General features: G+C 43.8%; 1 protein-coding gene across 9 annotated transcripts in view; it reads left to right on the top strand.

Moving 5' to 3' along the window:
• The window catches only part of cpne1 (copine I), a 275,222-nt gene that overhangs the window by 249,187 nt on the left and 9,344 nt on the right, over positions 1-16,691 (top strand). For 8 of the 9 annotated variants that reach the window (XM_020516961.2, XM_048608607.1, XM_048608609.1 and 5 more), the window contains 9 exons: positions 680-763; positions 3,903-3,992; positions 5,566-5,664; positions 6,963-7,049; positions 7,605-7,664; positions 11,145-11,278; positions 11,386-11,440; positions 12,454-12,505; positions 16,308-16,441. In XM_020516961.2, the coding sequence (XP_020372550.2) occupies positions 680-763; positions 3,903-3,992; positions 5,566-5,664; positions 6,963-7,049; positions 7,605-7,664; positions 11,145-11,278; positions 11,386-11,440; positions 12,454-12,505; positions 16,308-16,441 (795 nt within the window). Of the gene's footprint in view, positions 1-679; positions 764-3,902; positions 3,993-5,420; positions 5,517-5,565; positions 5,665-6,962; positions 7,050-7,604; positions 7,665-11,144; positions 11,279-11,385; positions 11,441-12,453; positions 12,506-16,307; positions 16,442-16,691 lie in introns of all 9 variants that reach the window. The other variant, XM_020516964.2, reaches the window with a different exon arrangement.

The raw sequence follows: 16,691 nt of genomic DNA, 5'->3' as shown, positions 1-16,691 counted from the left end.
GTCACTCCCCCTCAGCTACGAGCATTTCCTTTAAGCTTAAATAAAAACAGATTCCAGAACACACACTCATACCTTTGAGGCTCTGTTATTTACCAGGCTGGTTCACAAAACAATCTAAACAAAACACAATTTAGTAATGCACTAAATCCATTCACTCAACAGCCAGGTTTCAAAAGCTAATTAATTGCCATGTTACAGTAATACTTGCAAGTTAATTATTAACTTCAGACACAGAGAAAAGCCTATTGGTTACTCGCTCAGAAACCTTGCTCAACCAATCTGAGGGCTGTCTTTAGGTGGTCTTATCTCTTGATGACATTAAGTTTCAAAATAACAATCTGTCTGCTTTGAAAAGCAGCCTTGTCTTGCACAGCTAAAAATGTACTCCACATGATTTTTCCAAGCTGCAAAACCCTCTTGGCATCACGGCTATTCAGCAGGTGCCAAACTTCAATTTCCTTACAAAGTCCAAAAGAAAAAATATATGGTCCCTTCTAGGTGGTAGTAGTCATGGCTTTTGAGTGTGCTGTTGTAAGAGCGTAGGTAAGTTGTTTCAGTGTATCTTGTAGATGATATGTAACTGTTGTCACTCATGGGTGGGGTCTCAGTAAAATTTGAATATGGAAGCTAATTAGTGTGTTTTATTTGGTGAACTTGATTTTCTTTTTGCCTTTCAAAGGATTTCATGGGGAAATCAGATCCATTTCTGGAGCTCTACAGGCAAGGAGATGGTGACAAATGGCAACTAGCTTACCGATCAGAGGTAATAATTTTTTAATCTAACTGACACAGCCTGTAATGTTCCTCATGTTACAAAGCCTTACAGATTAATGCAGGCTAGTTAGCTAAGACTGCCTATGCTGACACTTTGAGAGTGAGTTGACCCACACTGTTTCCCATAGCCCTTCAATTTTCCCTTCCACTACGTATTATAGATAATTGTATATAGTATGTGTTTTGTCTATAAATATATACATATAGATGAGCATTCTATTGTGTTAAAATGGTCTGAAAAACTGCCTTTCACTTGAATGCTGATGAGAGTTTTGGGTGAGTGCTTGAAAATAATGCCATGGTCATTTCTGGCAGCGCGAGTGTGTTCTGCAGTGGTTAGTGGTGTGACTTTGTTTTGTTTACATGGCTTTGCTCCGTGTTTTCAGCAAATTCATTTGACTTGCTGAGAAACTAGTCCAGGTAGGCTTTTTTGGGTTGCTGTCTTGGAGAGTCAAAGTTCAAAAGTCATAGAATCAGACAGCATGGAAACAGGCCCTTCAGCCCACTATGATAATGCCAACTGACAAACACCAAATGACACTAATCCTGTTTATCTGCACTTGGTCCATAACATACTACACCCTGACATTTTAATTGCTCATCCAAATGCTTCTTAAATGTTGCAGCATGTTCCATATTTCTGTCACCCTGTGGTGAAAAGTTTTTTTTTCTTTAGCTCTCCTCTTAAACCACTCACTCTTCAACTTAACCTAATGTCCTCTGGTCTTAGACATGTCTGCCATGGGGAAAAGATTCTGACAATCTTCTGTCTGTGACTGTCATTAACAGATCTCCAACCAACACTGCCTGCACCCAATGGCCACTTTACCTGTGAACATTGCAGTATTAAATACCTCTACCAGGGCCCCAGCGATCTCCTGTCTTGCCTCCCATAGCAGCCTGGGATACATCAGGCTCTGGGGCTTTGTGTACCTGTATGTCTGCTAAAATATCTTATACGTCCTACTCCTTAATTTTAACGTGTTCTAGAACCTCCCCATCCCAACTGAAACCCCTGGCTTCAATGTCTTTCCACTTTGTGAATACAGATGAGAAATATTCATTTGAGACCTCACTCATGTCCTCTGGCTCTGTGCACAGATTGCCCCTTTGGTCCGTAATAGGTCCCACTCTTTCCCTGGTAAATCTCTTACTCCTTAAAAGAATCATAGAATCCGTATTTGGAGATTGCAAGAACTGCAGACGCTGGAGTCGAAGATAACGCAGTGCGGAGCTGGAGGAACACAGCAGGCCAGGCAGCATCAGAGGAGTAGGAAAGTTGACGTTTCGGGTCCGACTCTTCTACAGATTTTCTGAAGAAAGGGTGCTAATGCAAAACATCAACGTTCCTGCTCCTCTGATGCTGTCTGGCCTGCTGTGTTTCTCCAGCTCCGCACTGCGTTGTCATAGAATCCATACAGTGTGGAAGCAGACCATTCATCCTATCAAGTCCATACCAACCACCCAAAGAGCATCCCACCCAGATCCACCTAGCCTGCACATCTTTGGACTGTGGGAGGAAACCGGAGCACCTGGAGGAAACCCACAGACACAGTGTGCAAACTCCACACAGACAGTCGTCCGAAGCTGGAATTGAACCTGGGTCCCTGCCGCTGTGAGGCAGCAGTGCTAACCACTGCGTCACCGTGCCGCCCAGTATACTGATTAAAAAGCCTTGAAGTTCTCCTTGATCCTACCTGCCAGATATTTTTGTGGCCCATCTTTATCCTCCTAATTTCTTTTTTAAAGCAATCTCCTACACAATACTTTTTGAAAAGCCTCCGCTGATTTTAAATGTGCAGTACTTGACATATGCTCCCTTTTCTTTTAATCAAACTCTTGATATCTGTGGACATCCAGGGTTTCCTGGATTTGCTGCCCTTGGTCTTTAGAGCAACACAGTGGCCCTGAATTCTGACCATAATACTTCTAAATGACTCTGTTTCCAAATTTAGACTTACTTGCAAGTAGCTGCTCCCAGTCTACTTGCCAGATCCTGTCTAATGATATTGAAATTGCCTTTCCCTAGTTTAGAAACTTCACTCTGCATATCCCTATATTATTTCATAAGGACTTTGAAACTTAGAGTTATGGTTACTATCCCAATGAAATTTCAACCACTTGACTAGGATTAAGCCTCGCACTGCCCCCATCTCTAGTCAGGCTTTCTGGGACAAACAACTCTCCTGGATGCACTTCAAAAATGTCAACCTGTCTGATCCTTTCACACTGAGGCAATCCCAGTTAATGTTAGCAAAGTTGAAATCCTTTACAAATATAACCCTGTTTCTCTCGCACCTTTCTGTGATTTGCCAATATATTTACCTACAGAGCTGCAGCTCGGAGTGAGCACTGTGGTTTGAGAAGTCACTGGAGTCGTTGCCAGTGAAAGCCAGAAATTCCAGTTCTGCCAGTTAGTTAAAGTTCAGCTTCAGGGCCCTCCTGACTGTCCCTGCAAATGCTACATAGAAGTTACAGCACAGAAATGGACCGACCAGTAAAAAGGATGAGTCTCGAGTTATGTGGATGTAGTGAAGATGGAACTGTTCTCTCTGGAGCAGGAAAGTTTATGGGGAGAGAGAGCCTGGAAGTAAAGAGTGGAGTTAAACAAGTCATTAGGGAAATACTATTTCTATTCACAGGTAATATGAAGGTACAGTTACAAACTAACTGACAGAAGAACAGGAAGTGGATGTTTTTATACTCAGTTCTGATCTGGAGTGCACCCCCTGCAGACTTAACAGCACCTTTCGAAAGGGATTTGGATGAAAATTTGAGGGGTATTTACTTTTAGGACTGAGGAAAGAGGAGCAGTAATGGGTCATTTCTGAAGAAGGGTCCAGACCCGAAATGTTAGCTTTCCTGTTCCTCTGATGCTGCTTGGCCTGCTGTGTTCATCCAGCTCCATACCTCGTTATCTCAGACTCCAGCATCGGCAGTTCCTACTATCTCTGAGTAATGGGTAGCTCTTCCAAGAGCTGGCACAGACACAACAGGTTGAGAGGCCTCCTGTCCTGTACATTCTATGATTCAACAAAAGTTACTTGTGGTTTCTTGCAGGAAAGGATGCCAATTATGATTCTCGTGTTTTAACAGCATTCTCTTCCTCTACTGTTTGTTGGTTGCAGGTTATTAAGAACAACCTGAATCCGAATTGGAAGCCATTCTCAGTCTCTTTGCAGTCGCTGTGTAATGGAGATTTGCAGAAGCCCATTAAGGTACAGTTGTTGAGTCCTTTTCTGTGGACTGTTCCCTAGATTTCCAGGTTGTTCTGTTTGTGAGCTGATCCCTTAAGCAGTACAGGAATTTCTGTGGATGATACCTGTGCCAGGTGACTGGGGAACTGGTCAGCAGGAAGCAGACACTTGAGTGGAGCTGTAACTGGAGGATTTCATTTCCTGAATGGTTAATGCATCCAGTTTAGTAATGTGACTTTATGCTCTCCTAGGTTTGCCCAATTCCTTGGCTGTTTCATGCTTCGAGCCAAAGGAGCAAGAGGAAGCCATTCAGCCCCTCAAACTTGTTCCAACACACAGTGAAAGCATTTGTACTTTCATGCCATCCCCTTGCCTTGGCTCAGGTTACACATCAAAGAGACTCTGGATTGGTGCATATTTAAACCTGTTTGAAGCTTGGTTTATTTGAACAGTTACCTGAACCTCAGGCATAAAACCACCAACCTGCCCCCAGCACCTCTGTTCGTTCCTGTTGGAGCTGGCTATGCACTAGATGTCCTTTTTTGTGGTTCTGGGCAGTGATATACAGAGAGGGGCAGAGCAATGTAGTAAGTGGGGATTGAAATTCTGAAAGGGTAAGTGCTGGGATATTATTTGCAGTGGGCAGGAAATCCAGATCATTGGGCTCAGGCTTCAGATTCATTTAGGACTGCGATGAGAAGTTTCTTCACTCAATGAGTTGCGAATCTCTCTCATTCTGTACTCCAGATGCTCCATTATTGGATATATTTAAGGCTAGAATAGACAGAGGTTTGGTCTTTCAGGAAATCAGTTGATGTTGCGAGGGAGTAGGAAAGTGAAATTAAAGCCCAAGATCAGCCAAGATTGTATTGAATGGCAGAGCAGGCTCAATGGGCCGAATGGTCTATTGCTCCTATTTCTTCTGCTCTGCCTGCATCACCTGGTTACACAAGATCTCTCTTCAAGCAACTCTATTGGTTAGTGCGCTGTCCACGGTCATTTTGCACCCCCATTCTGTCTGTCCTGCTTACCTGCTCTTGTGGGATTTTCCGATCAATCCTGGTTCCCTTTGACAGAGAAGGGGCTTGGGGTTGGAGGGAGTGAGGTGGAAAAGCAGCAACTGCTCACCACTTTCACTCCACGGACTTGTACTGAAAACTGTGTGGATGTTGGATGGAGATAGGACAGTGTTTAGCTGTGACGCTCGCACAATTCATAAGCTTTTCACCAGTCTTTGTTCAGGTTTGCACACCAAGAGGATGATGACAGAGGGCTGTGGATCTCAAATGCCCCTTGCCCCTCCCCTTCACTTGGCTGGGGAGTGTGTCCTCATGGGGTCAGTTGTGAAGATGCTTTATCCCTTTTCGAAAAGGATGGCTTCGTCATCACTGTGACCCCCCACTCCGAGCCTGTTCACTCGGCACTCACTGTGTGTTTGTTTGATGTCAGGTGGCTATTAACGATAAGGATGAAAGCACAGGCTCCGATCTGATAGGCGAGTTCACAGCTCCTGCTCAGAAACTGTTGGAAGCAAAGGACCAAGTGGTGAGCCCCTCTCTAACTCTCTGTCTTGGCTGTCCTCTCTTCCCTGTAGGTGACCTGCTCTGACTATGATGGTGATGGCTCTCATGATCTGATAGGCCTTTTTGAAACTAACTTGTCTAATCTACAGCAAGTGGAAACAGGGAATCCGGTGAGAACCTTCTTAATTTCTCTCTGAAATCTTTACGTGAGGTGGCATATGTTTTTTTTATTTCAAACCTTCGCAGACCCTGTTCTGTGCTGTGTTGTTTGCTGCTCAAGTGAAATTAGCTTGTCCATCCTGTAAATTTGATTTTGTTTGTACCTTCCCACACTCTTGCTCTTTTTCATGTCTTTTCTTTCTCCCTTGCTTCCTCTTTCCCTCCCCGTCCCCTTCCTCTGTTGGTTGTGATGACCCTGCATTAGATGGAGGTCGGGTTAGTCACAGTGGATACAGATCCACAGAAAGAAGCACTGCCCAATTGAGCACAGGGTTTAGTGGCGATGAGTCCAGTCTCAGTCCAAGAGGAGGCATTGGAGAAACCAAGGAGGAAAACAAACTGTAGGGATTTGGAGATTCACACTTGGTTTTTAAGGGAATTTTGACATGACTGAAATAGAATATTCTACCTATTAAAGAAACACGGATGGTGCCAAACTAGGGCTTTCAAAGCCTGCAGACTGTTATAGGAAGAGAAAGTAGGAGATCCACTGGTCTGATCCCTGGTGAAGAATGGATAAGAGTCAGAGATATGCAGCATGGAAACAGACCCTTCACTCCAACTTGTCCATGCTGACCAGACATCCTAAATAAATCTAGTCCCATTTGCCATCATTTGACCCGTATCCCTCTAAACCCTTCCTATTTATATACCTATCGAGATGCCTTTTAAATGTTGTAATTATACCAGCCTCCTCCACTTCCTCTGGCAGCTCATCGCATACACACACCACCCTCTGCATGAAAAAGTTGCCCTCAGGTCCCTTTTAAATCTTTCCCCTCTCACTGTAAACTTATGCCCTTCAGTTTTGGAATCCCCCACCCTGGGAAGAAAACCTTGGCAATTCACCCTATCCGTGCCCCTCATAATTTTATAAACCTCTGTAAGGTCACCCCTCAGCCTCCGGCACTCCAGGGAAAATAGCCCCAGCCTATTCAGCCTCTCCCTATACATCAAACCCTCCAACCCCAGCAACATCCTTGGAAATCTTTTCTGGACGTTTTCAAGTTCCACAACATCCTTCCTATAGCAGGGAGACAAGAGACATTGTGGAAAAGGTCATCAACACAGAAGTGAGGTGAAGACATTGGGGGTCTATAGGTGGTCAGTGAATTAGATGGAAAGCTTGTTACTGTATCTAGTCCAAGGAAGACGGATGATTGGACTGGGGTCAAGGTCAGGAGCGAACAATTTAAATGTGTGATTGTGCAATGCGCCATTTCCTGATTGGTGTGTTCTTCTCCCGAAGATTGAGTTTGAATGCATTAACCCAGAGAAGAAAAAGAAGAAGAAGAGCTATAAGAATTCTGGCGTTATTCGAGTTCAATCTTGCAAGGTATGTAAATCCTGTAATAAGTTTCCCAGGAAGAGTCTGAATTTGTGGAATAATTTACTCTTTGTTAGAACCTCACTGCTCCCTGATTGCATTCTCAAGTGTTACTAGTCTTCAGTATCAGTCTGCACTGGCACAGGTCCAGGGGGAGGCCGTTCAGCCCCTCCGGGGGTTGGGTTGGAGATTTGTGGGTGGGCGTTCACCCTCTCCAGGGTAGGGGGGTGTGGGGGTGTTCAGCCCCTTCAACCTGCTCTGCTGTTAATTTAGATTGATTAATTGCTAGTTCGACTGTGTTTTTCCCCGCCTTGATTCTCCACTCTAATAAAAATCTGATGGCCTCACTTGTAGTTTTTCATTGGCTCTCAGCATCTTTTTTTTTTTTAAGTTTTCCATGCAAAGAAGTACCTCAATGATTTCATCCCTCAACGGCCAAGCTTTGTACAATTCTGTCCCCTGTCCAGGAGTTCATGACAAAGGGAATAGTTTCTGTCTCTGCCTGCTGTACCAGGAGACCAGCTTGCACAAGTTGTACTAATTCCACCTTGTTTTACTTAACAGCTAGAAACTGAATACTCATTCCTGGATTACGTTATGGGAGGATGTCAGATTAATTTCACAGTAAGTAAATTTCAATGGTATTTGAATGAGTTTGAAAGCGTTAAGGTGGTGGGCTCTCCCTAATCTCTCCCATAATGTTGTGATTTAACATTGTAGCTACGATGTAATATCCCACAGGCCACGTACAGAGCTTGAGGCTGAAATTAATAGTTTTGTACAGCAGTTGGTACTGGAGAACTTCTTATTGTAATGTTTGCAGGCCAGAAACTAAGACCCTTGAAAGGGTATCTCATCAGTTAAACCAGAGAGCAGGAGTTCAATTCCTACCATGGCAGTTTCAGAAGGTGATTCAGTGGGACAAAGCCTGCGGATAAAGGAATGTTTATCAGTGAAAGTTACCGTGAAGATGTCAAAATATGTCTGGTTCACTGATACCTTATCATACAGGGAAGGAAACCTGCCTATCCTTAGCTGGTCTAAGTCTGTATGGGTCTCCAGTCCCTCATTGTCTACCTTGACAGCATGGGTTTCAAATTCAAAGAAAACTCCTGGAAAACCTGAAGGAAGTGGGAATTAACAATTGCATTGAAAATCTCTTTGACTTTCTCTCAACAATAGTTTTCTTTCCTCCTCGTTTCACTCCTGCCCATTGGGTCAGTTTCATGTACCAACACTAATCAGTGATTAGTCTCTGCCTCCTGGATCCATCACAGAGTAAACTGACGCTGGTCATTATATTGCCTCTGAAGTGACCCAACAAACCCCTCTTCTGTCTTCCACCACCACCTCAGGAGCTATAGACAGGCAATTAATGTAAAAATAATTGCATTCTGGGCTGTCGTAATTTATATTTAAAAAGATAATTAAGTTACTCTGGTTTGAAGGAGGTTGATAACAAAGGATCATAAAATTTCTGATTCTAGTGTTTGATTTGGAAAGTGTTTTTCTTTTCCCTTGACGGAATGAGTTGAGGGTCAGGAACACTTTGGGCCATGAGAGGGTGAAGCTAAGTAGAACATGTGGGATATCTGCGCGGCGGTTTTTCTGGTGTGGTTTCTGGTCAGTTGATCTAACAGACAGCGTCTGTAAAGAAAGATGGCTAATGCATTGTGTGGACCTTCTAAATGAGGGAACCAGTCTCTCTGAGTATTATACAGTTGCTGATGTTGTTGCTATCACAGAGACATGGTTGAAAGAGGGACAGGATTGGCAGCTCAGCATTCTGGGATATTGATGTTTCAGAAGAGACCAAACAGAAAGCAAAAGAGGTGGTGGAGTTGCATTACTGGTTAGGGAGCATATCACAACTGTGTTAAGGGAGCACGTTCTGGAGGGATCTTGCAGCAAGGCATTGTGTAGAGCTCAGGATTAGGAAGGGCACAATCACAATGCTGGGATTGTATTACAGACCTCCCAGCTGCCAGTAGCAGATAGGGAAAGAGATATGTAGTCAGATTCTGGAAAGATATGTAAAGAACAGGATTGTTGGTGGTGAGTGTTTTTAACTTTCTCCATATTGACTGGGACTCCCTTAGTGCAAGAGTTTGGAATGGGAGCAATTTGTTAGGTGTTTCCAGGGGGTTTTTTGAAGCAGTATTTGGCTAGTCCAACGAAAGAGTGGGTCATAGTGGACCTGCTATTGGAAAATGAGCCTAAGCCAGGTAATCAAAGTTACAGTGGGGGAGCATTTTGGGAATAGTGACCATAATTCTGTACTTTTTTGCTATTATGGATAACGACTAGAGTAGACCTTGGATGAAGCTGTTAAATTGGGGGAAGGCCAACTATAACCGAATTAAGCAAGAATTGGAGAACGTGGATTGGGAGCAGCTGTTTGAGGGTAAATCTATATCTGACATGTGGGCGTCTTTTTAGGACCAGTTGATTAGAGTGCAGGAATGGCAAGATTTGGGAACCTTGGATAACAGGGAAAGTTGTCAGCTTAGTCAAAAATAAAAGAAAACGTGCCAAAAGTCTAGGCAACTAAAAACAGACAAAGTCCTTGAAGGTTATAGAGAAATAGGAAGGAACTCAAAAGGGGAGTTAGGAGGGCTAAAAGAGGCAATGAAATGTCCTTGGCCAGCACGGTTAAGGAGAACCGCAAGGCATTTTATGCGCGTATTAGGAACAAGAGGATAGCTATGGAAAGAGTAGGCCCACTGAAGGACAAAGGAGGGTAGTTATGTATGGAGCTATAGGAAATGGTTAACATCCTTATTGAGTACATTATATCAGTATTCACCAAAGAGAGGGATGTTGAGGTTAGAGAAAGGTGTGTCAGCATAATGAAAGAGGAAGTGTTGGGTGTCTTGAAATGCATTAAGGTAGACAAGTCCCAGGGCCAAATGGGATCTGTCCCAGGATACAGGGGTAGGCAAGGGAGGAAATAGCTGAGGCCTTTACAGATATCTTTGCATCCTGTTTGGCCTCAGGCGAGGTTCCAGAGGACTGGAGAATGGTCAATATTGTTCCTTTGTTTAAGAAGGGATACAGAGATAATCTGGGTAATTACAGGCCAGTGAGCCTGACGTCAGTGGTGGGATAACTTTTGGAGAAGATACTGAGAGACAAGATTTATTCACATTTGAAAGCGAATGATCTTTTTAGTGGTAGGCAGCATGGGTTTGGGAGGGGAAAGTCATGGCTCACCAACTTGATTGAGTTTTTTGAGGGGATGCCAAAAATGATTGAGGGAAATGCAGTGGATGTTGTCTACATGGACTTTAGTAAAGCATTTGATAAGCAGGCTGGTACAAAGGTAGAGTCCCATGGGATCCCTGGTGAGCTGGCTAGATAGATACAGAACTGGCTTGGTCATCGAAGGCAGACAGTAGGGGTGGAAGGGTGCTTTTCAGAATGGAGATCAGTAACTAGCAGTGTTCTGCAGAAATCAGTGCTGGGACCTTTGTTGTTTGTAATATATTTAAATGATTGGAAAGAAAATGTAGGTAGTCCCGTTAGTTAGTTTACGGATGACACCAAAATTGGCGGAATTGCAGATAGCGAGGAGGATTGTCAAAGGATACAGTGGGATATAGATAGATAGATTGTAGATTTGGGATCAGATTTATACTAGTCTCCATTATCTCCATTGGTAGAACATTATAGGCTATGTACAGGTAAATAGAATCAGTGTAGTTTGGTGTTAGTTGGCATAGACATGGTGGGCCAAAGGGCCTGAGTCATAGAATATGACTTTATCTCAGGTTATTCACTCCTTGACTTTAATGATGAACATTAAATCAAATTCATTTCTAAGCAGTGTGGAAGGAGAGAAAGTTGGTTTGATGGAGGGTATAGGAAGATGTACAGCTGAGACACTATAACACTGCCACAGACGGGAAGGTAACATTATAACGTGACATTCATTTTGGAAATCCCCATTCCGAATATGGGATGTAGGACTGTTAACAGCAGGAGGTTTATAAATAGAATGTGCACAGTGGACTTTAGATTTTGTTTTTCTGGGAGTTCAGTTTATTAGGTTGCGTCTTTTAACTGAATGTATTTTACCATTTTACCATTTTCCCCCTTTCTCAGGTCGGTGTTGATTTCACAGGATCGAATGGAGATCCCCGCTCTCCAGACTCGCTGCATTACATCAGCCCAAATGGAGTCAACGAGTACGTGACTGCCATCTGGTCTGTCGGACAGGTTGTGCAGGATTACGATACGTAAGTTCCTTGCTCTATTTCATTGTCTTGTTTTCAAGGCACTGCTGGCTGGTGGGTTAGTGAAATGAGAATCAGCTGCCTCATTACTGTTCTCCCTGTGTCCACAGAGACAAGCTGTTTCCTGCTTTTGGGTTTGGTGCTCAAGTTCCTCCTGACTGGCAGGTAAGAGCAGCAGAGAGGCATAGGCCTGGTTTACAGGTTGTCATGTTATGTCTTATGCATTGCATCATTACAAAATTTCCCCATATTGTTTTCAGTTTATGGCTTTTCTGTTATGGTTTTGCAATGCATTTACCAAGAGAGAATTTACTCTGTAAACATAATAACTACATTCTCTATGCGCTATAGATTTTCTGCTGCATATCACAGAATCATATAGAAGAGACCCTTCAGCCCATTTGAGTCTGTACCATTTTTTAAGGTTCAGATTGTACATGGTGTACTTGTAACCTAATTGTATCAAAATGAACACTTTTACCACTTTTACTGGTCTGACTACTCCTGAGTCTGCAACCTTCAAGTTTCTTGGCCTGTTTTTTCCCTCAGTGCACAAAACCAAAGCATGCAGTTGTCTAAAACCCTCCTGGTTTTCTGAAATCTTCAACATGTGACATGTTGAAGCACATCATTCCCCAGTATCTCTGAAAATTCTTCTGAAATGGATCTAACAATCTGAAGCTAACCACCATGTTATATTCTTGAGCTTCCACCAGGGAAGCTGCCTCTCCCCAGTGGAGCTCAGGCTAAACAGTTATGGGTTGCTGAATCATTTCTGAAGGGTGATCTGCTGTTTGGACTGTGTCAGCTTATACAGTCACAGAGGGAGGCCATTGGGTCCATCATGTCTTCACCAGCTCTCCAAATCAGCATTACAACTTATTGACATTCTTCTGCTTTCTCCCCCATAACCTTCACTCATTGTTTCTAAATAATCATCCACTGCCCTCTTAAATGCTTCATTTAAACCTGCCTCCATTACTCTCGCTGGTAATGTGTTTGAGGCCTGACTTAATCTGTGAACCAGGAGTGAGACTGATCACTGAGTAATGTAGGTATAGGGTGCTGACCCAATGGGAAGGGGTGAACCTGGGTGCTGGGGGAAAGCATGGTTGAGAGAATTTCAGTGGGGAACATTTCAAATCTGATACCTAATTGTTGTTTCCTGCTTTCTGTAGGTTTCTCATGAGTTTTCCTTGAATTTTAATCCCAACAACCCATATTGCCAAGGTAGGAAATTTCTCCATCTGTCTGTTATTGTAGATCAATGTGCTGAGATCACTGGTGGTTCATGGAAAGGCCAGTGTAGTGCAATGATTTTTGTTCAGTACGTGTTCCTGCTTAATACTGGCAAGTTTGTCTGTTGGCTTTGGCTTTCATTTCATCCATAGCCACCTCAGTATTGTGGTGATACCACATGAGATTTACCTGCGATTTTATTGCAAGGCATTTGTGCACACCTATTTGTTTAAATAGAGCTTTGAGATTGCTGAGAATGCCCCTATATAACCTGCCATGCCTGCAAATGGCCTCGATACCAAAAATGCAAATGAAAACACAATGATCTAGACATTTTTCATGTACTCAAGTTATTTTTCAATTCGTTCACATCTTACAATGGCCTGACCTTGTATGGTAAATATGTGCCGTGCTTGCAGGATTTGAATGTCCTTGCATGTATCCCACCCAACAGCACCATGCCCCACGTTCTCCCTTGCTGCTTTGAGGGTCGGTTGGTAAGAGTGTTACCCCGGGATTGAGGTGGGAAGTTAACCATGTCAGCAGATGTGAAACAAGTCCAAGATTGGAAGGGGAGAGCATTACACGTGTTCAGCCTATATCCTGGAGCGACGCACTTGCCTATTTCTTCTCCTGTGCCCACTCCTCAGTGGTTCTGCTTCCAGTTGGGAAAAATGGAATGTTCTGACTGTCTCCTCCCATGTGCCTGGTCACAGCCAGTTGAAGAGATTGAGTTTGAATGGCTGGCTATGCAGTGGAAAGCCTTCCCTCTTAATGCACATTGAGATTTGCGTATTATTGAAGTTACAAATCATGCTTCGTCTGCCCATAGAATCTAGCCTCTACTCAAACAACGCTGTCTAACTGTGGCTGCATGGAGTGGTCTGGACTGTGAGGGATTAGTTGTTGGAAGAGAGCTTTAACATTTCCCTTCCTGTGAGTGTTGCTACAGTGCTGATGAAATGTCCAGTTGCTTCTAATTTGTTCCATCGAGTTGAGATGGGATTGTATTGTATTCATGTTTGAGATTATATATTGTGATGCCTCCTGGGTTTCCTGGATAACGTAGTAACTTTTTGTCAGCCAAAGGTATCCAGGAATGTGGTGTGGTCATGAAAGGTTGGAGTACAGTCGTGGATCAGCCATTATTTAATCGAAACGCTGTTTGAGAGGCTGAATGACCTCACTTTGTTGTTCCTTGGGAATCTCTTGCTGCTTTTCCCACCTGGTCAGTTCTAAGATTTGCACAGGTTCACAAGCCACTTTCAATCTCATCAGTTCTGTATACAGGAAATTCGGTCTGTCCCTAAATGTTGCCAAAAGGTACCTCATTAGCTTGCACCTGGCCAGTCATATTCCACCAATATGTTGAACCCCTTCCAGCCACTATTGCAAAGGACATCCAACCCCAGATCAGCTGCGCTGGCTCAAATGCACTTCTACAAACTACAGAAGCGAAGGTTTGACTTTGAGGTCTTTGTAGTCAACAAATATCCTACTGCACAGAGTTGGTGTGGTCATCATACTCTTGAGAGACATGGCCTGTGCACCAACAATCAGCAACACCCTCATCAAATCCCCCAGATTCACAGGGAGGGCCATCAGTCAAACTCTGCTATCCTCCTCAGTAAGCCAGCTCTGTTAAGGCAAGACTCCTGTAAAATTAACTCCGGTGGACTGGGCGCTATGACTGGGTGGCTGGAAAGCAATTCCTAGACCAGTTTTCTCAACTCTCAAATGGCTGGTAATTCAGTAGAGGGCAAAAGAAAGCACTACAATGACACCCTGAAGCTCTCCCTGTCTTGGAGGAACTTGCAGTCATTAAGAATGGCAACAACTTGATCATCCAGCTGCATCGCACTTTGAGTCCTGATGAGGCAGAGACAGCACAGAAGGAAGGAAAAGGAAGCAAATCCTGCTGCCCAGATCCCACTACCTCGTGGGGCATCCTGACCCACATGGCTGGATGTCTGAGATTTAAGGATCAACCTCTTCAGTCATGTGAAGACTCTGGGCAGAAACTCGTGACCCTGAGCAGCCAAAATAATGGAGACCCCTCTGCCCTCCAATGGTGTAGAATGAAATGTAGACCCAATGGTGATCACGCAGAAGTGACATACTGGCAATCAAGTCCTGCTAATGATCAAATTATCAAAAAGTTAAAGAATATTTTAAAAAGCACACAATTCCATAGTTCACCTCTCTTCTAGACCCTCTGTCCCAGACCCAGGTTGAAAGAGAGCACATACCTGATTTCTGCATTCTCAAAAAATACTATTATTGCAAGCATTGGCTACCTAGTTCCAGATAAACCATTATACACCAAGACTGTATACCTTTACATATTACTGATTAGCTTATTAACACCCCCTTACACACACTGACATAGACACGGTGAAAAAGATATGGGCAGAGAGAAAACAATTCCCTAGTGTTTGTTCACGAGATCTGTTAAGTTGGTTCTTACTGAAGGTTCACTTTTTGGACAACTCCACTGTTTTTCAAGAGGCACAGGGTTGTTTATTCATTCATAAAAGGTCTCTGAATTAGCAGTTAAAAATTCATAGCTTAGAGAAATTGCTGAAGGAACGATAAACTGTTTTTCTTCAGGTTTAAAGTGATTTTTGATTGCAGAGAACAGAGAAACAGCTCCGGAGTTGGTTGAGACAGATGTGATCAGATATCTTGTTCGTTTACCTAAGAGCCAATCACAAGACTGTTGGTAGGCAAAAGGCCTTTGACATCAATAACTGGTTACTAGTCATAGACCAATAGAAATTACCAGCCAGATCACCACCTGAATACAGAGCCCCTCGTCTCCAGTTCATCTGCAACCACTTCAATTACTGCTTGCTCCAGCAGCTGTTTAAACAACGCTTGCCATGAGGGTCGGTAACTGACTTTTCAAACCGTACAGCAATCCTTTAAAACACCCGGTTTGAAAACAATTCTTACCCATTTCAGAGATAGTAAGAACTGCCGATGCTGGAGTCCGAGATAACACAGCGTGGAGCTGGAGGAGCACAGCAGGAAAGCTGATTTCGGGTTGGGACCCTTCAGAAATGGGGGATGGGGAAGGGAGCTCTGAAATAAATAGAGGAGGGGTGGGGCTGGGGAAAGGTAGGTGGGATGGTGATAGGTGAGTGCAGGTAGGCAGTGGTGGGGATTGGTCAGTGAGGTGGGAGGAGCGGATAGGTTGGAGAGAAGACAGACAGGTCAAGGAGGCGGGGATGAGAGGGAGGATTGGTCATGGGATGAGGCCGGGGGTGGGGAGATTTTGAAACTAGTGAAGTCCACATTGAGACATCTTACCCATTTCAGTCACAATCTTAAAAAGCACAAAAATAAAAAGACATGGTCTTTACAGTAATGAGAACCTGGTTTTAGGCTGGGGTTCTGTACACTGGGGCATTGAGACATTGTTTGTAGGAGGGGTTCAAGGGATGTGGCACAGCGTGAATCGATGCTCCATTTCCTGTGGAATAAATGATGAATCACCCAGGATCTCCTCAATGTCGAACAAAGGTATGATTCACCAAGGGGACAGAATGATGGCCCATTCTTTATTTGATGCTGAATTTTTGTCCAAATATTTGGTTTGATTTTCCATCTTGTGCAGTACTATGCAAGACTGAGTAACAGTACTCTCTATCTCTATTCCTCTCCCTCGCCCCCACCTCCGTCTATCTGTCTCTCCCCGTCTCCCTCCCCTTCTTGCACATACACTGTCTCTCCCTCCCCTCTCGCTCTCTCCCCTCGCTCTCACCCCTCTCCCCCCTCCCCGTGCTGACAGGAGTACAGGGTATTATTGATGCATATCGAAATGCTATCGTCAACGTGAGGCTCTATGGACCAACTAACTTCTGCCCCATTATAACCCACGTTTCCCGATTTGCTGCAGCTTCTACCCGGGAAGGCACTGCTGGGGTGAGTACACAGGGAGGGAGTTTTGATCACTGTGTTAAAAATCACGTGAATAAAGAGAAACTTGCTGATGAAACGGTCAGCAACTGGAAAAGAGAGGTTTAAAGTAATTGGCCAAGGGACTGTAGGAGAAATGGGATCAGTTTTTCAGGCAGTGAGTTGGGATCTGGGGAATGCTGTCTGACAGGGCAGAGGAAGATAGTTTGGTAAAAACTTTATAAAAGAGAACTGGATTTTTAATCTGAGATAACAA

This window comes from Rhincodon typus, chromosome 19 (genome assembly GCF_021869965.1).
Source record: "Rhincodon typus isolate 14 chromosome 19, sRhiTyp1.1, whole genome shotgun sequence".
Taxonomy (NCBI): Eukaryota; Metazoa; Chordata; class Chondrichthyes; order Orectolobiformes; family Rhincodontidae; genus Rhincodon; species Rhincodon typus.
This window is presented reverse-complemented; position numbering and strand designations above follow the sequence as displayed.